The following is a 26,883-nucleotide window of genomic DNA, read 5'->3' as shown; positions in this document are numbered from 1 at the left end:
TTATTTGCAATTTCATGTCTTTTTTCTGCTTTTATGGGTACAATAATATTCTCAGCAAATATTGTATATACAGGGTGTTTCCTAAACATGCGGCAAAAATTCAGGGGGTTGTTCCTTGGACTATTCTAAGAATATTTTGTCCTTTGATGATTTTTGAAAAACCTATTTGTTTCGAAGATATAGGGGAAACAAAATTTCAGATAATAACATTTTATTATGAAAAATTACATGAAAATTCAACTCAACCTACAAAAACTGTTGAAAATGACCACCTCTAGCCAGCATACAAGCATCCAATCTTCTCCTCATTGACTGCCGAACCCTTTCAAAAACACCAGGATCATTTCTTATTAAGTTACACCCAGCACAGCAATGATCCGATTTCGCAAGTCTTCCACATTTTCTACTGGAGTGGTATAAACTAATGATTTTAGATGGCCCCATAGGAAAAAAACTGGCCGTTTTTAGTAATTGGAATGTTGTTAAACAAATTTAAAAATAAATTGTACCTACTTAGTAAATATATATATATATTTTTTTTTTTACCTTCACACGCAATGTGGATCAGTCAGATGACCCGGGCATCGCTGCCAAGGGCCATCCCGTCTGTTAATGAGGGAAAAGTACTTGCCGTATTATGTTGACCGTTCCCAAAATTACGGCCTTCTGCATCCATGCAATGGTGTTATGGGGGAGATCCATCTCAAGTAGATGTTTAACTGTTTTTCGGTGCACCAACCCGTTGCAGCTAATAATCAGTGGCTTTACTTTTACGTTATTCAGTTGGTAGGTGCTCTTCATCTGTCTTGATAAGGCTTCGTATTTCGTTATTTTTTCGCCATAAGCCTTTGAGAGATTCTGGTCAAGCGGCACTGAAAAATCGATGATGGTTGCCGACTTCTTGCGTTTCTCCCAAACGACCATGTCAGGTCTGTTGCTCTCAACGCCTGGGTCTGTACTCACTGTCAAGTCCCAGTACACCTTGACATTATCATTTTCCAAGACAGATTTCGGCTCATATAAATGGTGCGGGGTAAAACCCTGTAGTAGTCGTTCTTTGAGACAAAGGAGATGATGTACAACTTTCCCCATATTGTTGTGCCGACTTAAGTACTTAGTGCCGGCTATACTAGAACATCCTGAAGAAAGGTGTTGCACTGATTCCTCGGCATTATTGCAGGGTCTGCATTTTGTTGTTTCCGTGTCTATCTTCATTATGTGTCTTGCATAGACTCTCGTCGGGACAACCTGATCTTGTATTGCCATCAACGTGCCTTCAGTCTGAGGGTAGAGATAGCCCTGAGGAGTAAGGTAAATATTTGTGCTCGGTAAGTCGACATCTATTTGGTGTAAGCTGGAGTAAAATCGTCCATGGAGAGGTTTGGTACGCCAGTTATCCTTCCATTTCTCTACCATGTTTTCTCTTTCAGGCTCCTGCTCGTTGTTTAACCCTGGAGTTGCGGTGGAATATCGCTGAGCTGCCACCCACTGGTGCACAGGTAAGTTCTTGTTGAGAAAATATGTTTTTAACTTTTCTTCCTCTTTCAGGTAACCGTCCTCCAAGCTGATCAGACCCCGCCCTGCATCTCTGCGTGGTATGTAGAGCCTTCCAATAGCGGAGTTTGGATGTAGTAAGCCAAACTGCGTCAAAGTGGTTCTGATCTTTCTGTCGAGCCTTTCTAGATCCGTCCGTGACCAGGTAAGAATTCCAGCCGTGTAGGTGAAAGCTGGTATTGCCCAAATGTTCAGTGCAGTTATTTTGTTTTTAGCTGTTAACTGTGTGTTCAGTATTGTTCTTACTCTTTTTATCAGTTCTTTTTCGACTTCTTCCTTATTTTCTCGCTGCCTAATCTCATACGTTTGTTGAACCCCTAGATATTTATACCTTTGTTCTGCCCCTAAGTTGGCCAATGCTTGTCCGTCTGTCAAGATAATACTTTCGACCCTTTCCAGCTTCCCTCTTTTCACACTGACTGTCGCACACTTGTTCAGACCAAACCTCATACCTATATCTTCACTAAACTTTCGTACCAACTCGAGCTCCCCTTCCAGTTGTTGTCGACCTCTAGCATATAGTTTGAGATCATCAATATAAAACAGGTGTGTTAATTTTTTTTCTGCGTCTAAGGAGTATCCATACGATGATCTATTTAACATACCGCTGAGAGGGTTCATGGCCAGACAGAACCATAAAGGGCTAAAGCTGTCACCTTGGAATATACCCCTCTTGATCATTATCGCGGGCGATTTGTTCAGCTCCGATCTACCCTCGAGTCTTAGTGAAGTCCGCCAGGTCGACATAAGGAATTGGAAAAATGAAATTATCTTCGGGTCCATCTTATATATTCTCAGGATTTCAAGAAGCCAAGAGTGGGGAACAGAGTCAAATGCCTTTTGGTAATCTATCCAGGCCATTGAGATGTTTTTTTGTTTTCTTTTTGCCTGTTTAGTGATTAAGTTGTCAATTATCAATAGTTCCTTACTGCCTTTACCGCTCTTTTCACATCCATTCTGTTCCCACGCCATGAGGTTATTGGTTTTCAGGTGGATCCGGATTTTCTGGCCAATTGTTGAAGTGATGATCTTATACGCTGACGGAAGACAGGTTATCGGTCTATTGTCAGGTATCGTTGGGTCTCCTTTTTTAGGTATCATATAGGTAACTCCATGGGTAAAGTGTTTGGGAATGCTATTTGGGTTCTCCAGTGCTTCATTGATGAGTCGAGCCAGTGCTGTGTGGGTAGACGGCAGTGATTTCCACCAATAATTATGTACACTGTCTATTCCAGCCGCCGTCCAATTTTTCATTCTCTTAATCGTCGCAGTGACTTCATCCTCCGTAACAATGATGGAAGGCATTTCGGCTAGATTATAGTGTTCTTTTTTCTCCCCTTCTATCCAATTGGCTTTGCTGTTGTGACTCTTTTCCTCTGACCATATCTTTGACCAATGGCGTACAAATTTTTCGGGTTCATAGCGCGGAGATAGCAGATTTGCTTGGTGGTTTTGCTGTTTTTGTAGATCTCTAAAGAAACTCTTCTGGTTGCTAGTGAATTGATTGTTTTGGCGATAGCGTTGCGTTCTTTTGTGATATCGTCTTAATCTACTACCTAGTGTAGATATTTTTTGTTTGAGGGTTTCTAGGTGAGTCGTCACTTTATCTTTATATTGAGGATCACTTTCATACATGTTCAATTTTTTAGTGTAGTTCTGCACTTTCTTTTTCACTTTTTTGCTTGCCTCTTTTTCTCGTAGGTAGGCGTGGAAGGCACCGATCTCTTTACGTAGGATATTTATCTTTTGTTCTAATCTCTCTTCCCATGGGGGCTTGTGCTGTTGAGGCTTCTTCTGGAATTTTGATACTGAATCTGAGCATTGCAGGTTGTTTGCCATCATTGCTGCACAGTATACTCTATGGCATAATTCTTCAAAATTTTCGGAATTATTCAGTATTTCTTTTAGGGCATTATTAATGGCAACCATAATTGTTCTGGTATCCTTGCTTTGTCTCAGTTTGGGGATTCTTGGTCTATCCTCCATCATCATCCCCTCCCACTTCTGACTCTCCCCCTGAAATAACTCTCGGATTTCAAGCTTAGCCTCATCTGGTTCCATCTCCACCGTCGTCAGTTGGTCGTCTGAATCGTTTGATTGATTGATGTTTCCTTGCCAAGTATTGGTGCTCTGTCGATGGATGCTTCTCCTAATGTCATCAATCCTCCTTCGTGGTGAATTACTTGTTGCATCTCCTTTAATCGTTTCGAGCTCATCCGGAGAGAGCAATTTGCGAGTCTTAATGTATTTGATTTGAGCTATCAGGTGTTTTCCTGTGAATCTTTTATCAGGATAAATTGATTCCCATTTCTCTGCCAGGTTTGCGGCGTACTTTTTTGTTTTGGTTTCTCCCTCAGTAACTAGATAATATATATATATATATATTGTTATGGAATGGTATTATCAACTTATAAAATCAATGAGAATACATTACCAGACTCTATCTTTCGGAAACTACAGCAAATTCATCAAATAGATAATAAATTTTAACTTGATATGATCCAATAATTTTAAAGAAAAGTAGAGTAACTTTATTCATTTATTCCATTCATTTGCACATTATAAAAGTAGCATAAATCCAATATTTCTAAAGTACTATATCAATATTCATTCAAAACATCTCAGGATCTGAAACAAAATGAAAATATCAATAAAATTCAAGTTCAATTTGATAAAATCAACAAAAGATATTCAACTCAAGTATCAGGAACCATTTATATATCATGTAAATAATGTTAAAAGAGTCAAAAGACTGAATATTCAATTTTCATTCAAAATGATAAAAAAATAATCATTTATTTTATATTTCCTATGTTAATTTTCATGAAATAGCTTGTGATCTAGTGAATTACATCTAGATACAATCTCAAAAATGTAATATTAGCTGAAATTCCTAATAAAATTGTAAATAATGGATAGGGATAGGATATCGAATGATAAATCAGGGATTCCAAAGTAATTAATGTCTCAAACATACAAAAATGTATATATTTCTTTAGATTATAGTATAATTTAAAAATATGTAGTAGATTTTAGGAGTTATAGATAGAAATCTTTGAATATTAGGCCAAAGAAAGTGAATATTAGAAAAATTTCCAAATTGTATATAGAATATTTGAAAATTTTGTAACTTCGAATCGACCGAATACAACATATGTGGTACCGAAAGATGCGGAATTAAATGAAGAAATTAACTAGATCAAGATTGAAGAGAGAAAACTTACCTCAAAAGAGAAAATTGCGAAAGCATCATATTTGGAAAATTTTTTGACATCCAAGGCAATCTTGATTTCAAGAAAAAAATTGAAAATCTATATAAAGCCCAGCCGAATGACAGCTAATCAGTCAGTAAAAAACCATTGTAGAGAGCACGTCACCTGACTCAAGAAATTTACCTGAAATAATTGATAAACGAAAGAATTTATTTACGAAAATTTGCAAGATATTAAAATTGTTAAATACGTACCTGAATATCATTGTGAGAAGAAGTGGAAAATTATTTAATCAATTTCAAGAAGAAATTTCCCTGGATTCAAGCAAGTTGAAGCAATATTAAATGGAAAATGGATTCAAAACAATGCAACTGAATTAATACGAATTAAGGTTATAATCCATTCGAGGTTAGGAGCATAGAAGACGATACCATACCATAACATAGAACACTGATGAGGTCGATGAAGTTTTAAATACGTAAATATAAGATTAGATTAATATAAATTTAGTTATTAGATAAGAATTTCTTTATAGTTAGTGAATTTTGAAAATATTAATTAAATTAAAAAAATTATATAATTGAATTTGAATGAACCCTCCTGAGATATATAGAGTCGGCGCAAAATCATAAAAATATAGTATCAAATTTAGTTATTGGATCGAATCAATTTGAATCAAATCAACAACAACATAATCTCAACTTGAATAAATATACGATCCATAACAATTGGCGCCCAACGTGGGGCTTATATTAATTCAATTACAGCATGATTATATTAATTCAATTACAGCATTATTTTAAAAAAATTTCAAATTAATACATAATTGTTGGAATCATATCATTGATTATTCAATAAAAAAATGGAAACAAGAAGTAAAACGAAAATTGGAGAAAAAGGGGATGAAGAAGAAAATACAAGAGGAAATATGGAAATAAATGAAGAAAATAGAAAAGAACTGAATTTCTTGGATATAATGAATGCAATGAAAAATTTTGAAGAAAATATAAAAAAAAAATTGGAAGATCAGTCAAAAAAATTGGAAGATCAGTCAAAAAAATTGGAAGATCAGTCAAAAAAATTGGAAGATCAGTCAAAAAAATTGGAAGATCAGTCAAAAAAAAATTGGATGAAAATTTTAAAGAATTTAAAGAAGAATTGACAGATAATATAACTGAAATGGATAAAAAACTTGTGAATAGTTTAATGGCAGTCAATGATATGTTTAATGCCAGAATAAATCAAGTTGAAGAAGAATTTACTTCAAAATTACAAGAGAAAAGCAAAATATGTAAAAAGAATTTAGAAATTAGTGAAAATAGAATCAAGACAGAATGTCACAATATTATAGAAAGGAACCTAAGTATTATGCAGAATGATATGGAAAAGCAACTAGAAATCAATAAGATTGAGATGTATAAAATTGCAAGAATTCAAAATGAGAAGTCGAATGAAAAATTGAAAATTTTAGGAGAGACTAACATGAATTTCAATGAAAAACTATTAAATCAGTATACAGCACCTTCAATAGAATTTTCAGAAAATAAAAACAAGATTGACCAAAATATATATGAGCTAGGAAATCCACAAAATTCAATAGAAGACAAATATTATGAAAATAAAGAGATAATTCTGAATTATAACAGTATAAGTGATACTCAAACAAACCCATCAGAACGATACATTCAAGAAGTAGTGAAATATTCAAGAAAACTTGTCAATAGAGAACAAAACAAATGGGATATACAATTAAACAGAGTGGAATTTTTGTTGAATACAATGCATAATACAGTTAGAGAAGATACAAATTTATATTCAATGAAACAAGAAAGAAATTGTTACAAAACAAGTCATATAAATAATGAAGACATCATGAAAAAGGTAAAAGTAAGGTTGAAAAAGAATAGAAAAACATACAGAAAGAAAATGGAGAGAAGGAATAGAAGGAAATATGTGAAGTTTAAAAAAAAAAAAAAAAAAAAAAGATTTGGTTATTGTACGATCCCACAGGGTAACAGACAAGCGGAATAAGATTTGTGCGAAATTAAAAACTCCATTCGAGGGACCATATATAATAGATAATGAGAATGGTTTGAACAGTTATGTATTAAAAGAATTAGAAACAGAAAGAATAAGAGGAATTTTTCATATTAATGATTTATATGAATTCATCCAGACAACGAATGAAAGTTAATTTAAATTTCAATCAAATTTCAAAATTTTAGAGAAATTTTAATATTTTAAATTTTATATTGAAAATAAAAAATTTCAAATATTAAATTTGGGGAATTGTTATGGAATGGTATTATCAACTTATAAAATCAATGAGAATACATTACCAGACTCTATCTTTCGGAAACTACAGCAAATTCATCAAATAGATAATAAATTTTAACTTGATATGATCCAATAATTTTAAAGAAAAGTAGAGTAACTTTATTCATTTATTCCATTCATTTGCACATTATAAAAGTAGCATAAATCCAATATTTCTAAAGTACTATATCAATATTCATTCAAAACATCTCAGGATCTGAAACAAAATGAAAATATCAATAAAATTCAAGTTCAATTTGATAAAATCAACAAAAGATATTCAACTCAAGTATCAGGAACCATTTATATATCATGTAAATAATGTTAAAAGAGTCAAAAGACTGAATATTCAATTTTCATTCAAAATGATAAAAAAATAATCATTTATTTTATATTTCCTATGTTAATTTTCATGAAATAGCTTGTGATCTAGTGAATTACATCTAGATACAATCTCAAAAATGTAATATTAGCTGAAATTCCTAATAAAATTGTAAATAATGGATAGGGATAGGATATCGAATGATAAATCAGGGATTCCAAAGTAATTAATGTCTCAAACATACAAAAATGTATATATTTCTTTAGATTATAGTATAATTTAAAAATATGTAGTAGATTTTAGGAGTTATAGATAGAAATCTTTGAATATTAGGCCAAAGAAAGTGAATATTAGAAAAATTTCCAAATTGTATATAGAATATTTGAAAATTTTGTAACTTCGAATCGACCGAATACAACATATGTGGTACCGAAAGATGCGGAATTAAATGAAGAAATTAACTAGATCAAGATTGAAGAGAGAAAACTTACCTCAAAAGAGAAAATTGCGAAAGCATCATATTTGGAAAATTTTTTGACATCCAAGGCAATCTTGATTTCAAGAAAAAAATTGAAAATCTATATAAAGCCCAGCCGAATGACAGCTAATCAGTCAGTAAAAAACCATTGTAGAGAGCACGTCACCTGACTCAAGAAATTTACCTGAAATAATTGATAAACGAAAGAATTTATTTACGAAAATTTGCAAGATATTAAAATTGTTAAATACGTACCTGAATATCATTGTGAGAAGAAGTGGAAAATTATTTAATCAATTTCAAGAAGAAATTTCCCTGGATTCAAGCAAGTTGAAGCAATATTAAATGGAAAATGGATTCAAAACAATGCAACTGAATTAATACGAATTAAGGTTATAATCCATTCGAGGTTAGGAGCATAGAAGACGATACCATACCATAACATAGAACACTGATGAGGTCGATGAAGTTTTAAATACGTAAATATAAGATTAGATTAATATAAATTTAGTTATTAGATAAGAATTTCTTTATAGTTAGTGAATTTTGAAAATATTAATTAAATTAAAAAAATTATATAATTGAATTTGAATGAACCCTCCTGAGATATATAGAGTCGGCGCAAAATCATAAAAATATAGTATCAAATTTAGTTATTGGATCGAATCAATTTGAATCAAATCAACAACAACATAATCTCAACTTGAATAAATATACGATCCATAACAATATATATATATATATATATATATATATATATATATATATATATATATATATGACCACCAGCTGATAAATGTCTTGATCCGACCGATCCGGCATTATCGACAGCCAAACCCTATTAAGGTGATTAAAAAAAAAAAAAAAAAAAAAAAAAAAAAAAAAAAATATATATATATATATATATTATATATATATATATATATATATATATATATATTATATATATATATATATATATATATATATATATATATATATATATATATATTTTTTTTTTTTTTTTTTTTTTTCACACATTTGTGGTTTTTCAGAGTTACCCGGGCGTCAATGCGCCAAGAGCAAATCCTAATGAGGGTATATTACCTTGCGTATGATATTGACTGTCCCCAGTATGACAGCTTTCTGCATCCATGTGATCGTATTTTGGGGCAAGTTCAATTCTTTTAAATGTTGGATGGTCTTTCGGTGGACGAGACCGTTGGCACTTATGACAAGAGGCATTATCGTTACGCGTCTCAGCCTCCATATATATATATATATATATATATATATATATATATATATATATATATATATATATATATATAATATATAGGGTGGTGCATGGTGCCATCGGGGAGTGACGCCCCCGCGTACCCGAGTCACCACAACTTACCTGAGGCTGGCACCCTCTGTAAGCTTGAATTAAATCGCTCCCGTTACAAGAAGGAATGCAAATCAGGGCGGTGAGGAGTCTCAGGTTGGCTCCTCTCGGAACCGTCCAGAGGTACAACCTGTTGGGGTTAGATGTGGAGCGAGCGGCGCATCCCCCCGAGATGGCACCGCAAGGCCGAGCCTCGTCACTCTCCAAAGAGTGAGCTATGGAAACTTGAATGAGCAAGATGCTCATTCCGTTACAAGCGGAACACGAGATAGGCGCACACGCTGGACATACGAGGAAAATTGTATTTTGATGCGTGCGCATTATATTGCACAGGACCTAACTGAACGAACCGGAAAAACTTATAGACAGCTTTTGGTTGAAATATGGGAGGAGATGTATCCCAGCAGACCCTCATACGCCCAACTTCTATCAAATAGGGTGAGATGGATGATGAAAGGTGGAAAACTGTCTCGAGCTGAGCTGAGCAACATCAAAGGAAGCTGTTATCCACTCGAAGTGGTAGAAAATATGAACACAGATGGGGTGGAATCCAGTCCGCGCAGATCATCGCTGAGGGTTAGACGTAGCGGATTGTATCTGGGAGGTGACGTACAGACTAATGAGATCGAAGAAGCGTTTGTTGGGACTTTGATGAAGTTTTCAGGCTTAACATTAGAAAACAGGCCAAAAATCCCACGGATGCAACACAATAAGAGGCTGTTGAATTCGGTGAAGTTGTTGAACTCTGTGCTACCAAGACACCTCACTGGAATTGAGACACTTTCCGATCTGGTGGACATAGTGTATGCTGGGGCGGTGACTGTCTCTGAGGCTCAAGGATATCAAGTGGGCGATGACAACTCCCGATGTTTCAATTCATCACCACCATGGAAAAGACGCCTGGAAAATAAAATCGTGCAATTTAGAAAAAAAATTGGAACGTTTCATACTTACCTAGCTACTCCACATCCTTCGACAAAAGTAATGAAGAGCGTTAAAAAACTCGCATCTGAGTTCAGGATCAAACGGAGAGATCCTCTCTTCAAGGATAAGATAACCCTTTTAAATGACACCCTGAAACAGAAGATCAAAGCTTTAGGGAACCGTATACGACGATACAATGAGAAGGAAAAAAGAAATAAAAATAACAGAATGTTTCACCAGAATCAGAAGAGATTTTTTCGAGATCTTGAACAAAAAGGCGTCAGTCAAGATGTCAACCTCGAACCTGGGGTTGCTGAGGAGTATTGGAGTGGGGTATGGTCGGGGAGCGTCGAACATAATGAGCAGATGTCTTGGATAAAGGAGGCTGATTCCGGAATACCACAAGTCCAAATGGATGAAGTTGAGATAACTGTATCTGATATAGAAGAGGTCTTAAAAGGAACAAACAACTGGGCAACCGCAGGTTGTGATAAACTACATAATTACTGGTGGAAACACTTCACTAATATCCATGGAGTATTGTCCTCGATTCTCAAGAAGTCCTTAACAGATCCCCTTTCACTTCCTCCTTACCTCACACAGGGACTTACGTACCTAATCCCGAAAGCTGGAGACCTTCAGAACCCGAACAACTACCGGCCCATAACCTGCCTCCCTACGGTTTATAAAATATTGACAGCTGTGATCACTAAACACATAAACAAACACCTCAGAACGAATAACCTGATGGCACCAGAACAAGGTGGGGGCCGTATAAGAACCAAAAGCTCTAAAGAACTGCTTATTGTTGACTACATCGTGACGAAGCAAGCCCGTAAAAAGCTGCGCAATATATCTGTAGCGTGGATTGACTATCGGAAAGCCTTCGATTCGGTGCCCCACTCTTGGTTGTTGAAAGTTCTTAAAATGCACGGAGTCCACGAACAAGTGATCAGTCTCCTGAGATTCCTCATGCAAACCTGGAGGACGTCTCTCCTCATGCGTGCTGGGGATGAAATGAAGAAGTCCAGGAGCATAAAAATCAACCGAGGAGTCTTTCAAGGTGACACACTCAGTGCAATATGGTTCTGCATGGCGATCAATCCTCTGAGTGCACTGCTGAGAAACACAGAATATGGATATGTAATTGACAAGCAGAGGAACATTCGAATAAATCACAGTCTGTACATAGACGACCTTAAACTGTATGGTGCCAATTTCGAACAGATAAGGAGACTCCTGGAAATAGTGTCGCTATTCAGCGATTCCATCGGCATGAGTTTTGGAGTGGATAAGTGTGCGACCCTGGAAGTGAGACGTGGAAAAATTCGAAACACAAGCCTTGTAACTACATTAATGAATCAGATTACCATACCATCCCTGGATGTAGATGATTCATACAAATATCTCGGAATAAAACAGGCTTTAGATATCAAAACATCAGAGATGAAGGAACTATATCGTAAGAAAGTTCTTGGAAGAGTCAACATGCTTTTACGATCAAAACTGAACTCTAGATCTCTATTCACTGCCATCAACATCTGGGCCATACCAACAGTAGCGTATTCTTTTGGCATCATCACGTGGTCGACGACTGACCTACAAGAAATGGACAGAGCAATAAGATGTATGCTCACGAAACATGGAGTCCACCACCCTCATTCCTCGACGATAAGGCTATATCTCCCACGTCATCAAGGAGGTCGAGGGTTATTGAGCCTGGAGAAAATCCATCAGGAGAACATCACCACATTAAGAAATTACTTTCTGAAAAAAAACTCACCTTTCTTCCGGGCAATTCAGAAAGCGGATCAGGATATCTCGGCTTTGCGCCTCTCGGGATCATACCCCCAATCGGTAGATCGTACAATAGAGGATCTCATTGAGGAATGGTGCTCCAAAGCCTTGCACGGAAGATACCCTGCTTGCCTGAAAAAGGAAAATATAAATAAAAAGGAGTCGTTAACTTACCTGACAGCAGGGTACCTCTTTCCGGAGACAGAAGGTCGACTAATGGCAATACAGGATCAGGTGATTCCCATAAGAATGTACCAGAAAAATATTGCCAAACTCGACGTACCATCTGATCGCTGTCGCAAATGTTCCCAAGCACCTGAAACATTACAACATGTAACTTCATCTTGTCCTATACTTGCTCCAAGAGATTACCTGGAGAGGCATAACTCCATGGCGAAGATCTACCACCAACAGATTGCGTTGAAGCTGGGTTTAATCCGGGAAAACCTACCAACTCACATATATGTTCCAAAACCTCTCCTACAGAATGCACGCTACAAACTATATTGGGACTGCACCTTAGTAACGGATCGAGCGGTGATGCATAACAGACCTGATATCGCGCTCTTCGATACTGAACAAAAAACATGTATACTCATAGAGTTCACGATCCCGGCGGACGATAACATCACGAAAGCTTACACGGAAAAAATAATCAAATACGGTGACTTGGCATTCCAACTACGTGAGCTCCACAATTTGAGGACGATCAGCATTTTCCCGATGATCATATCGGTGAATGGCTTGGTGGAGACACACCTGCTGGAGAATACTAAGAGATTGTGCCTGGAACCTGATGTCATTTCAGCTTCCCAAAAGCAAGTGATCCTGTCTACCACCCGAATCGTTAGAAAATTCCTACAAGGATTCTGAACACTATTTTGATCTTATATATATATATATATATATATATATATATATATATATATATATATATATATATATATATATATATATATATATATATATATATATATATATATATATATAAGTGAAACCACACAAAAAACACTTGCTAGGCATATCAAACCACTTCTAATGGTTATAAATGAAAATACAAAATACAGTCCATTCAGGAATTGACCATATTCACCGTCGCCATATTGTTATGCGACAATACCAACTACCCAGTGTTCCCAACGGAGAAATATTGAGTTTATTAGTTCAATGGGATCGGGTTCGAATGTTTATTTTCCGTTCCTTCTATCCATAGATTAACGAATAATCAGATCCATAGACAAATTCATTTCTCTATGATCAGATCTATGGATTTGATTTCCATAAAAATATAGATTACAAGAAAAATGTCAATTTATAATTTCCTTATTAATTAATATCATCATTATTATTGATAAAAATATATACTTATTCTAAATATGTTGAACATGCAATGATGAATAAGAATAAATTGTGTCTGATTGTGGAATAATATCAGTTTGCTTTCCAAATGTTTATAATGGACAATAATCCAGTCAATAATCAAGACCAGCAGGTAATTATTTCGGATTGTAAATATTTCAGAAGATTACCTACATTTTGTAGATATATTTGCCTGAAGTCCAGCAGATTGAAGCGAATTATTCAGAAACCATTCCTCAAATCACTTGTGTCATGATGGGGTGTTCTACAGATAATATACCTCCCCCAAAACCAGATTTTTATGCACCTCCACCATATGAAATTGTAACAAACCCGTCTAAGTTACCAACTTATGAAGAAGTTCAAAGAGAGAAGCATTTAGAAGGACAGCATTTCCCCATAAATATTACTTCTCCGATAATAAGTGTGAGTTGGTTTGAAATTTTTCTAAATTAATTGATATTGGTTGTTTTACCAATGCAGATTTCTTATTTAGTTTCAAGAGAAGAAACTTGCAATAGCTGTATGATTCTCTTTTTCATTAATATGTTGATTTTATTTATATTCATTTTGAAACTTGTAAAAATCAAATTAAGTTGAAAATAATTCTGAGGAGTAGGTTAATTACAATAGTAATCGACCACTTAAGAGGCCTCTATTGCCAGATTGTTCACAGCTTCGGAAAGTTTCGAACTATTCTAGTTGGTTCTTCATTTGACATTTATCTTACCATTGCAGTTAGCATCTTAAGGTGTTTCTAGGTCTTAGATTGTAACTTGACTTTCTCCAATATCAATGTCAATTGAATAATACAAACACATTTTTTTTTGTTTTACAGCTCTTTACTTGAGTTTCTTTAAATTATGTATAAGTAATTTTTCAAGGGATACATCTTATGGAAAAATGAAAACTCATGCTAAACCTTTTCCATTTCTACTCAGAAGAGGGAGAGGGGGTCAACTTTGGAATTCTAAAAAACTGAATAGTCTGAAAAAGACCAAATTGCGTGGGCATATTGAAGTTGGTCACTACAAAGTCAGCCACACCACCCTCTTCACAAGTTTTAACCCATAGTGAATAGTGTGGTGAGATCACTATCTCACCATACTATTAGCATAGTATAAGGAAAGGATAGTAAGCCAGTGTAGTGCTTTCTTCGATTTTGTTGATGTTGAGCGCCATCTAGTTGTACTCACGTTTAACTCGAATTTTACTGTCAAAAATTGGTCCGTAAAGTGGAGGCCTCTAAAAAAATTGGTGTTATTTTGAAGAACTAAAATATTATAAAAAATATGAAATAGAGTGGTCAGAAGATTTCTATATTTTGATATTTTTTCTGCTCTGTAATAAGCATTTACGCCAGAGGCGTGTATTTGTGATAAACAAGTACAATGCTACAAGTTATCATGAAATCAGGTCCAGTCGTCATGAAATGATATCTCTAGGTTTTTTCAGGATTTATGAATGGAATAAACTCCATTTTCCGGAATATCGATATTGCAATTTAATGTATTTGAGGAATATTCGATTGATATCTTTTTGTTATAGATTGAGTGAGAATAGGTAAAGTTTCTATCAACATTAATTTCCTAATGTCGTAAGTTCCAATGAAATTTTCTCAAAAGCTATATTTAGCATTTAACAGTTGGTTTCGATCATTTTTTCCCAACCTTTTACGATTCTTCGAGTTATGTATTTTATTATTTTTAATTATTTTATATATATAAGTATCGGGTCAAAACGTTCTCCGACGTCTTCCGATTTCTAATCGCCATTCGGCCCAGTCTCTCCATAGTTCTTCGCCTAGGCCGGTGTCTCTCATCTCTTTGTCAAAGCCTTCCCTCCAACTTTTTTTAGGTCTTCCTCTTCTTTTACGTCCTTGTGGGGTCCATTTAAAGATTTTCTTCGGAATTCTATTGTCCGGCATCCTCTGTACATGGCCGAACCATATTAGCTAATATGTATTTTATTATTCGACTGTAATAATTTTTTTTGAACAACCAAATTATATTGAAATATCTCAATTATGTTGAAAATAAATAAAATCATGTTTTATTTTTATATTTACCGTATATTTAAAATTGAAATGAATATTTTCGGGTTGTAGTTTGTGGATTGAACATATCAATTGATTTTTCTTATAGCTCAGGAGCTTGAAATATTAGAGGTTTCCTAGTAATACATCTTTTTTGGTAAAAATGAAGGAAAAAACTTGAAAATTGAAAAATTCAGTTTTAATATCAGATAAAAGAAATTTTATAAAGAAAAGTTCAAGAGTTGGTAGAGACAGATGGAATTTTAGTTCTTCTATACATATAAGCAAATAGCCACTCTCAGTGCTGTGCAGTTTTTTTATAAAGTAAATAAGCTACTTTATTAAATCCAAGCTCAACCATTAACGAAGAAAGAACTGAAAATGATTTTTTAAATCAGAATCGTTGTTATCCGTGTTTAATTTAAAGTCTTAGCTCTCTGGTTAACATCAGTTCTACGAGATCTTCTTCTAAATCTGTTATTTATCAAGTATTTGAAAAAGAACCTATTGCCTCAAAACTTTTTTGATCAACATTCTTTGCGTTATTGTTGGAAAACAATCATAGCATCTTATATTACGAATAGGAATATTCTTATTCATTCTTTCTTATATTTTTCAATTTTGTTGCAAATAGGTAGTAGGTTATTATTTGTGAAAATTTTCGTTATAAATTGAACTTATGGTAAATAAGTTCATCGTTTTTAGCTTATGTTGATTCATCAAGCTGTATTAGAAAATTGCAAGTTTGAAATTATACAATAAGGATATTTAGTCTTTTTTTGCAATTTCATCTACTAATTTCCTCACTGAATTTTGTTAGAAGGAATTTTCTTGTTTATTTATAATCATGTCTTGCGATGCAAAACAAGTTCCAGTATCTCTTCCACCGCCCCTATATAGATTCCTCGCCTAAGGCTCTTATCGTTCCTCTACCTCAAAAAATATTACTGCTTTAAATGATTCTTGCTTCTTTCTCTTGATTCCTTCGTCATAAGAGAGAATGAACATTCACTATATTCGATATTTTGAGATCTAAAGAAAACTTTAAAATGACGTGGTAATAAGTGAGTATCAAGGTGAATTTAGATGTCAGAAATACATTGAAGAATTTTGCTACGACCAGGTCAGAAGCTTTTGATTTCTAATTCAATAAAAATTTAGAGAGATTTCCTCAATTTTTACTGAATTAGAAATCAAAAGTTTCTGATCTGGGCGGAACTAATTGATCAGATTTTTTAAAACATTTATAAATAAACCACGTTGGAATATGCAATGGGGCAAGGAAACAATATTATGTATTTTTTCGATACTCTCAATCATTTGAATTCAACCCGCATCAATTCTTTACATAATAATTTTATATGGGAATAAAGCTTTTCCGATATAAGACAGTATACGATATTGATGAGGGTTATTGAGTCTCAGTGCTGCCCTGATGATAATGAATTTGATGTTTTGAAAAGCACACAGTTTCATTCAATAAAACCTTGTAATCATGAAGATACTGAGTGATATCAAAGCGAAAGTTCTTACAACCATCAATAATTTTTATGAATTAACTGGCAATTATTTCTTTAAAGTTGGCAAAAATAACAAATTAGGTACCGAGACCCATAGATTTGATGATTTCCTTGTCACTATATATAAAAACCGTGTAGAAACTTGGAATGGATAAAAAATGGGGGCTCAAAAATTCATTGACAGAAAGGCTTATTCAAGATTGACTCAAGAATAAAATCTCAATATAATACAGAGAATGGAAATCTCACAATAAGCATTCAAAATTAGCATTGTTACAAATTACATCTGCAACAGAGTCTACCTGCAAGGTAGTCAGCCATATGTTAATGAAAATATTTTGGTAGTATGACAACAATTCCGTTTATGATATGTTGAAACTCAATGAAAGCCTATTGTGCTTCTATAGTAGTCCCACAATCGAATAGCTCGAACTGAAGTGACATTAGAACAATTTTCTATTTTATCTTTATATTTTGCAGGTTATTAGGAATTTATTTCTGTTCGTACAATAATAAGACTATTTTGAATGACTAAAATTGGCCTTTGTTTATTCAATTATGTTGAACAATTGACAGTTTAACATTTTTCGATGATTGCCAAGATTTAAGTAGGCTGGAAATATTTTTGCAATATTTACATATTGCAGTTCTTAACATCAAATCTAAAATATATCTTCTATGTTCTGAGCAGATGATATTCGTTGCGAACCATTCAGGCAGAAAATTTTGAATGCATTTAACACTTGTTTTTTCAAATTACACTTGACTTTATCATTACAACTTTTCCATATATGTTTGCTGAAACAATCCAAAACTTTTGTTGTGAATTTCTGCAGCAAAGATGTAGGTGCTTTTTCTTGTAATTAATTTAGCCTTAGTATGTCAAATTTTAGGAGAGGGGAGCGGGCCCTCCTGGTTCCCTCCTAGCTTCGCCACTGCCTTCACAAAGACATTCTTAGAGTTGAAGACCTAAAATGTCCTGAAAAAAAACGAAAAAAAAGCCAAATAGAAACACAACCTATAACACCAACACAATAAAAACACTTCAGCCAGGGAACCTAGAAAGTTCTAGCATTACCAATGAATTAAGAATTAATATGAATGATTCTATTACAAATTATGGTGTGAATGATGAATATAATGCGGTTACATTTAAAAAACTATATAAAGTCCAAGATATAAACATTTCTAGACTTTCACACATAAAAGGAAAGAAATAGGTGATGATTCTTTGAAGATATCAAAAATATAATAGTTTAAACCGAATACTCAGAGGAAAAACAGACCATAGATAAGTCGATGTACCTCTACCCAACTAGCATTGATGAGGTAGAACAGATGATCGGGGAACTGAAATCGAGAAAGTCCACTGGCTGTGATGACATTAGAGCGGAAACGTTGAAAAGCATCTCTGATGAAATTAAAACTCCTCTGACTCATTTGGTCAATCAGTGTTTTGAAAGGGGATATTTTCCCAGATGCCTGAGGATTGGAGTCATCAGGCCGATCTTCAAATCGGGGGATAAGCTGGAGATGGTAAGTTATAGGCCGATTTCACTGATCTCCAATGTTTCCAAGGTTTTTGAGAAGATCATTAAGCGAAGAATTCTGAGATTTTGCAGAAAATATAACATAATATCAGAGCATCAGTATGGATTTATAGAAGGAAGATCTACAGATGATGCAATTCATCTGTTGACAAAATATATTTATGAATCGCTGGATAAAAGTAAATCATCTCTTTGTATATTTGTTGATCTCTCGAAAGCTTTTGATACGGTATGCCATAAAAAACTGATGGAAAAATTATATGATTACGGGTTGAGAGGAAGTATTTATAAACTTTTGGAGAGTTACCTGACGGAACGAGAACAGAGAGTTTGTGTTAATGGAGAATTGAGCGATCCGATGTATGCCACATACGGAGTACCACAGGGAACAGTGTTGGGCCCCATTCTGTTCACTCTATATATTAATAGTTTGTTAGCTCTCAAAACCAAGGGAAAAATTATTAGCTTTGCAGACGACACTGCAATATTTTACGAGGGGGAAACGTGGCAATCGCTGAAGTGTGAAGCAGAAAACGAATTCAAAACTATAGAACAATGGCTCAGGCACAATAAACTCACACTCAACTTGGGGAAAACTAAATACCTGCCATTCTCGTCATATGCTAGTGGATTACCAGATATGGGATCGCTTATTTTGGGCGAGAATTCATATATTCCTGAAGCCGACTCGGTGAGGTACCTTGGCATTGTTATTGACCGACATCTAAAATGGGATCTTCAAGTTGGGAATATCGTGAAAAAACTGAGAAGTATGCTGTTTAGGTTCAAACGCCTCAGAGACTTTATCGACCAAAAACATCTGAGAATACTATATTATGCACTTGTTCAATCACAATTGGCATATGGGATAGTTGGCTGGGGTGGTGTATGTGATAAACACCTAGAAAACCTGAATGTTGTCCATAGGTGGATTTTGAGGATAATGTTCAGGAAGCCTCTGAGATACTCGAATGATATTCTTTATACAGAATCTGGTTTTTTTGATCTGAGACAACTTTTTTGCATGTGTATGCTAATGAGAATAAAAGAGAGAAAGATCACCACCGAGCCGATTTCGCATAGCTATAGCACACGAAATAAGGAAACATTTTTAAGTGTTCCTCGCTGCGAGAAGACCATAGGCCAACGTCAATGTGAATATCTGTCTCCGAGGTTGTATGGTTTGTTGCCCCTTGAGATCAGAGCGATAAATAGTATAAGACTGTTCAAAAAGAAAACAAAGCATTGGATTTTGAGTTCAGAAAGAAAACTCTTCCATGGCCTCATTAATCAGAGTTGTCAATGGTAGGATTCAAGCGGGTGAAGAGAATTTAGGAATATAGAGGGTATGAAAGTTAATCTGTTGCTTGATGGGAATAAAATTTCGGAGAAAAGGAAATCAAAGATCTGGAGAGGGGAGAGATGTAAATGTGGATATTTTAGAAAATTTGAAAAGAAGAAAAAAAAAAAAAGTTAGAAGAAGATTTCTATTTCTTTTTTTGCGTTTGCATTTTGCATTTGATATGTTTTCATACTTGTGATTAGGCATTCATACGCCACGTACAAGTAATAGTCTAACTAGAGCTTCTGTGGTAGGTATTTTGTTTATTCCGATGATTGAACATGATTTTGTAATATGTTTATGTAATATTGTTTATAATTTATGGAATAAATATTTATTATTATTATTATATTTGTTCAATCTTTTCTTTCCATTTCAGTATTGTACTGAAGGCCACAGCCAAAGAGGCAGAAAGTTAAACGCAGTAAAATGGAATACACAATTGTGCTTGCGAAAAATTAAAACCCAAAAGAGAACAAATATATATTTCTTTCAAGTTGGGTGTTCCAAGAGATAATTTAGAGTTCATGAAGGATGCAAGTTTTTGGCTAAAGGGTATAATAGTCGATGATTAATTAAACTTGAGAGAATGTTGATTCAGAGAGGTGTTAATATTAGAAAAAAACAAAGTCTACTATCAATATAGGCAGTAACAATGTAACTTGATCAACTTGGCCAGACAGCAGGAGATATGAACTAGGACTTCATTTGTGTACAAAAACACTGGAACAAAATAATTACTCCAAGAATATAGTGCTCAAAGAATGTGAAAATTCTGATAGGAAAGCAGATAGATGCATAACATACTTTATTGACCCTGTAAAACACTACAAAAGTATAGGATAGGTCAAAGAAAAGAAAAATTACATTACAATTGCAGTTAATGCTAAGTATCTAATGCTAAGGAATCTGAAAAATACTCTCCCACCGAGTAAAAACATTTCGACGCCAGCATACTTTTGATTACTTTTTTGTATTGATTCATATTCAGAGATTTCACAGAAGATGGTAAATGATTATATAATTTTATACTCTGATATAATGGAGAACATTCAAATTTATGTGTTCTATGTTTTGGCACAAATATAATATGAGAATTTCTGGTTTCATATTCATGATAACTTGAGACAGTTTCCCACTTTGATACATTCTCTTTAGCATAAACAAGACATTTCAAAATGTAAATAAATGGCAATGGTAATATTTTATTTAATACAAATATGGGTTTGCACGATGAACGTGGTGTCAAATTGAAAATCAACCTTATATTTTTTTTTTGTGCAACGTACACTCTTGAAACAGTAGTGCTGTTGTCCCAGAGCAAGATGTTATATATAAGGTGGCTGTAAACAAGACTATAATAAATGTCAAGAAGAGAACTACGAGGCAGAGAGTTTTTGAGCCTACAAATTGCAAAGAATGAACAGTTAACTTTTTTGCATACAATGTCAGTATGGGTTGACTAACTGAGATTCCTATCAATATGGATTCCAAAAAATTTTCTCCAATCATCTGAAATTATAACATTATTTAAAAAACTTAGTCTTAGAGGATCAGACGCAAGACTATTCAGGCCGAAATGCAGACAAATGGTCTTTCCGATATTCACCATCAAGTTGTTAACACAACACGAACTGAAAAACTCTGCTATCAAGCTTTCACAAGCCTGCTGTAGCTCCCCACGACTCCGCGCCGAAACAACCACCGATGTGTCGTCAGCAAAAAGTATCAACAAAAAACAAGCCAGATGATAGGGCAAATCATTTATGAACAACAAAAATAGTAAGGGTCCCAATACCGAACCCTGAGGAACACCTAGCTCTATATTTCTTCCCTTCGAAAAGCATTCTTCCAATCTTACTGACATGGTTCTATCGTTTAAATTTAAAAAACTGTGCAACCAGTCCAAGAATATTCCTCTGAAACCCATATTGTCACACTTCTCAAGAATGAAACTGAAGCTGAGAGTGTCGAAGGCACAAGAGAGGTCAATGAATATCCCTGCCACTTGCATCTCCTCATCCAAGCATTGATAAATGGATTCCACGAAGCTAAGTAGATTGAGTAGAGCGACCGTTGGAGTATTGATTCTAGTGAAAAAAAGAATTGCACTTCAGTAAGATGGAAAATTTTAAAGTATTAACTGAAAAATAGAAATAACAACAATCTACTCTCCAAACAATAATTTGATCCTTGTCACAATTTATTGCTCTACCAATAGGAGACTTAAAAAATTGTTGGAGCATCTGAATGGGGTCTTGGGGTTGGTGACTTCTTTCAGGCTTTAACAGGAGAATTCAATATTAACTTTCTATCAGAGTCTAAGGATAAAGAGAATATAATAAACACATGAAATTAATTTCACGGCATTCAGAAAATTTTTCAATTCTAAAAAAAGTACCTCCTCAAACGATACTCTGAATAACTAGTTCGACGCTCAATCCATTAAGCCATCGAGGAAGCTGAAGATTCTCCGCAATGAGGAACCACTAATCCCAGAATCGAGTGTTAATATGCCTTACGAACTATATATATAATTCGCAAGGGTTGAGGAATGTTGAAATAAAGTCGCGATGATCACTGACGGTATTATGTTCTTTCCAATTTCAACATTCTTCAACCCTTGCGAATTATATATATATAGTTCGTAAGGCTTATTAACACTCGATTCTGGGATTGGTGATTGCTCATTGCCGAGAATCTTCAGCTTCCTCGATGGCTTAGTTGATTGAGCGTCGAACTAGGAGGTACTTTTTTGAAAAAGAAGAATTGAAAAATTGTCTGAATGCCGAGAAATTAATTTCATTTATTAACACACAGACGTTAAACTCTTCACGTATAATAAATACATTTACATAGTACATTATGAAAGCAATAATGGGTAACAAAACAAGACATATGGAAACTTGTGTAGGTAATAGATTTTGTAGTAACAATTTAGAAATGGAAAAAATTACATTGTTAAAATACAAAACCAAGAGGTGAATGAGATCTTTCAGCTTCAAAAGAAGTTCTCTACAACTCGAAAGTGACAGAGACCTTTGAAATTCATTCAGAGACGACCGTATTCTTAAACTACTGAGGCGCTTATATTTATGCGTAGGAAATTGAAAAGAATATAATATCCATAACAGAGGTAACCTAAAATTTCTTTATCATAGGTTGAGGACTTTTTAGGTTATCTCTGTTTAGATTTAGGATATTGGGAAGTTCTATATACATATACAGGAAATTCATTGGTTCATTTCTGAGCACTGCATTCCTTTTGCTATCATGACCAATGTCTGTAGAAGTTTATTTTTGTATTTTTAGGTATTGGTTTTTTGTAATTTTATGTGACAACTAATGTTTTTTCTGAAGAAACTATTGGCTGGTTTATGCACCATTCCTACGAACTAAGGACCAAGAACTAAACTAAGAATTCCGTGGTGATTATGCACTCTCTTGTTAGATCTTAGTGAAGGAAAGCGCACATGCTCGAACTACTATCTATTTGTTCTATACTTTGATGTTTGACATTAATATTGATTGTGAAAAAATTAAATTTAGTTTTTTCAGATACACCAAATACTTTTCATCGATAAACACGAATAACGGAACATAAAATTATAGAAACTGGTACTCGTTAATATTGAAATGTGAACTTCATTATTTTAACTGAGAGCTTAGTTCTTAGTTAAAAGTTGGTCAACTTTCGAGTGTTAGTTCTTAGTCCTTTAATGCATAAACGCCCTCATTGATTTGTTAGCGTTCAATTCTTAATTCTTAGGTTTAGTCTTAGTCCTTAGGAATGGTGCATAAACCAGCCATATATTTACTATTTGTTTGATTGCAAAGTGAATTTTAGGTTAAATACATTGAAATGCTGTGGTAAAATTGCCAATTTGATAGAGTATTCAATATAATTCACAAGCTTAAATTTGTTTCAGAAAAAATTTATGTACAAAAGTGTTTCACTAGATGTAAAGAAAAATTCAATTTTCTCAGTCTGTGCTTGTGCTACAGATCATTTACAGGAACTGCATTTTGGTTATTGTCCTATTTGTTATTTGTTGAAATTTTTATGATAATTTTTTTTTTAGCCCCCTGTATTCACCAGACCTCATAATCAGAGAGTCATTACAATCAGTAATGAAGTAACAGATGAAACAGACACAAGTCTACTCGGCACAGATTTCATGTTCTATGTAGCATTCTTTGGTAAGAAAAATTATTTCTCAAGTTCCAGTTTAAATTCTCATCATTTTTGCAGTGGCTTTTGTATTTAATTGGATAGGATTCTTGCTTCTCATGTGTTTTTGCCACACAATTGCTTCAAGATATGGTGCTCTTTCTGGATTTGGATTGTCTCTGGCAAAGTGGACTTTTATAGTTCAGCATTCCACAGATCTGGCTTCTAAAGATAATAGCTGGTTGTGGTGGTTAATAATGACTTTTGGTGAGTTTTTAATAACTTATATTGATTTAATCTACTCTAAAAATTTTACAGGGTTGATAATTTGCATAAGGGCCATTTTGCAATATTTGAGCATAAAGAGAGGGTGGCATATGTTGTCTGCTAGCCATCAAGAGCGGCTTTTATTTTTTTATTGAACTGGAATCTCAACTCGTATATTGGTAAATTTTTCATTTATTGAATAGTTTATTTCATTATAATAGCTGATTCCAATTCATGGAGCATAAATAACTTTTACTCTTTCAAATTTTGAAGAAATTCAACAGAGTTTAATGCTCTCCTTAGAAGTTGTGTGTTTGCACCGCTAAACGTTAAGAGTCACAAAAATTTCAAGGATACATGAATTGAATATTTTTATTTCAAAATCGCTGCATACCAAAGTAGCTGATAAGGAATTATCTGATAACTTCTAAGTCATTCCTTGTGTCATAAATTCTAAATTTGTGTCTCTAGCTAATAACTATTATTAACATGTGAATTTAAATGCTATTATTGGATAAAAAGAAAGTGTATAGTCAAGATAGTTTTCATTTGTATTCAGTCAGTCTTGATATAAATCAACAATTGATGGAAAGGAAGCTTTTTAACTATGTCAAAAATATTGATATAAAGAATATTTCTTGTGAATAGGTGTAACAAGAAATTAAAGCTATTTGAAGATATTCAACAAGGGAGGATGTTTGTTCATTTAAAATGATATTTCTTGAATTATACATATTCTAATAGTGTCAGTCTTTCATGTTCATTATATTATTTATGTTTCTGAAAGATATCATACAATTAATCATTTTAATTAACTTGTGTCAACAGTACATGAGAAAATATTTCTCAGTTTCGAAAAAGAAAAATAAGGTTGCTCAAGATGAGACGTGCACTTTTAGAATCTCTCATAAGGAATAAGTATGATTTCCAAAATATTTTCTCAAAGAACCATCATTTTGTTGAATATATTCAACTAGCTTGGGAAACTAAGGCTTTGTTGTTTTCTCTTTGAACCTCAGCTCTATCCTCTCGTCAAGTAAAACTTTTTTTATACTATTTTTCCTGATTCGGCTCAGGTAAAAAGATACAGATTGTTGAACTTCTAAAAAATATTTTTTTGTGCTTTCACTTGATTTTTCAAAAGGGAATGAATTTTTTTAGTGTGAAGTTTTCTATAACTAAGACACATATAAATAATAATAATTCCATTTTTCCATATACATAATAATAATAAAACTGTACGAATTTAGCTAAAACAAGTAAAGATAATGCACCATTTTTAAGATATTCAAGATTAGATGATATGAAATCAGTGAAAAATTAGATCCACACCCCATGAGCAAGGAAATACCTTGAACACAACTAAGATCAAGTTCCGCGCTTCATTTTGAGTATATTTTATTTCATCAATTATTAATATAACATTATTTTTTTTTTTTGAAATACTCTCATCATAGAATAAAAGAGTATCTGTGATCCAAATCGATTGTTATAATTCTTAGAGTAATAATCTATTTTTATTACTCTGTTTTATAATTGTATGCGTTAATTAGAAATGTCATTTTCAATTTCTCCTAATGATTTATGTGTTCATCATTATTTTACTTTGACACCAACGATGAAAATGGGACTGGCTTACTGGATTATATACAACATAATTATAGCTTTTCAAGCAAGTGCACCTCCTCTAAGTTTATGAAATGCAAGAAATGTTCTATTACAAACTCAATATGTGTAGATCTGGTAACATTTTATAAATAATATAATTCTTAGAACTTTTATGTTCACATTGAGTTTTGAGGTATCTCAGGACAAAGTGGATTAGCCTATTAAATGCTTAAACTTTTTACCTGACCCAAACCTGGAAAAATATTTTATTAGAAGATCAGATTAAATTTAATATACAACTACAAAACCCACCCTGTATATATACAAGCAAATATTTAATGTAAAATTGTTATTTTGGACTTTGACTACAGTGTCAATATGTGTCAGTTGATCACTACTGGCTCTACTTATTACATTGTGAAAAGTTATCTCACCACTCTAAGTGATCATATGTATCATAACTACATGGTAAATTTTCTCATCTGTTTGAAAAAGTCCAATTCGTTGCAGATTTGTATGTTTGATATAAAAATTTCATAAAACCAACAGAAATGATGATCTGTTGATTTCAGGTGTTTTTTTTATTCAACAAAAAACAAAAATGACCTTAGAAAGATCATTAGGTATAGTCAAGAGGATTATTTACCATTAGTGTTTTTTTTTTGTTATTTTACTTATACAAATCCCTTCAAAGTATTCTATTGAATAATGGGTGATTGTGAATGATTACATTTAATATCTAATAAGTCTTATGCAAAATTTGAATATTATTTCAGAAATATTTTGAAGATGTGGTAATGTCTTTTCTTTGTTACAAAAAAAATGTATTCTAATGAAGGATTGCCATGTACAAATTACATAAGGTGTGTTATCAACATACATTAAAGAAAAATATATTCAATTCTCTGATTATTTCATTCTACAAAATAACCTCCAGTTTTCTTCAAATTGATTTTATTCTTGAACTTGAAGCCCCGGTGCACACATCCGACATTTACAGTTGCGACACCGTTGCGGTGTCGTACGCTAGTGTGCATGCTCCCATTTGATTCTTTGTACCAC

At 33.7% G+C, this 26,883-nt stretch overlaps 3 protein-coding genes across 3 annotated transcripts; 2 read left to right on the top strand and 1 right to left on the bottom strand.

Moving 5' to 3' along the window:
* Positions 1-609: 609 nt before the first annotated feature.
* On the bottom strand, positions 610-9,494 carry LOC123685304. The gene is made up of 3 exons (XM_045624961.1): positions 9,261-9,494; positions 8,969-9,089; positions 610-3,827 (listed from the first exon to the last, which is right to left on the bottom strand). Exons 1-3 carry the CDS (start codon positions 9,492-9,494, stop codon positions 610-612), a joined length of 3,573 nt encoding a protein of 1,190 aa, XP_045480917.1.
* A 147-nt stretch (positions 9,495-9,641) lies between these two features.
* Positions 9,642-12,842, top strand: LOC123685303. The gene has a single exon (XM_045624960.1). It carries the CDS (start codon positions 9,642-9,644, stop codon positions 12,840-12,842), a length of 3,201 nt encoding a protein of 1,066 aa, XP_045480916.1.
* Positions 12,843-13,233: 391 nt separating this feature from the next.
* Positions 13,234-26,722, top strand: LOC123684957 (NEDD4 family-interacting protein 1). Its single transcript, XM_045624488.1, has 5 exons — positions 13,234-13,461; positions 13,512-13,754; positions 23,858-23,975; positions 24,028-24,213; positions 24,265-26,722. The coding sequence occupies exons 1-5, from the start codon at positions 13,417-13,419 to the stop codon at positions 24,366-24,368; spliced, it is 696 nt and encodes a 231-aa protein (XP_045480444.1). The 5' UTR covers positions 13,234-13,416; the 3' UTR covers positions 24,369-26,722.
* Positions 26,723-26,883: the final 161 nt, after the last annotated feature.

The sequence above is a fragment of the Harmonia axyridis genome, chromosome 7 (genome assembly GCF_914767665.1).
Source record: "Harmonia axyridis chromosome 7, icHarAxyr1.1, whole genome shotgun sequence".
Classification (NCBI taxonomy): Eukaryota; Metazoa; Arthropoda; class Insecta; order Coleoptera; family Coccinellidae; genus Harmonia; species Harmonia axyridis.
The sequence above is the reverse complement of the archived record's forward strand: the minus strand, read 5'-3'. Positions and strand labels throughout refer to the sequence as shown.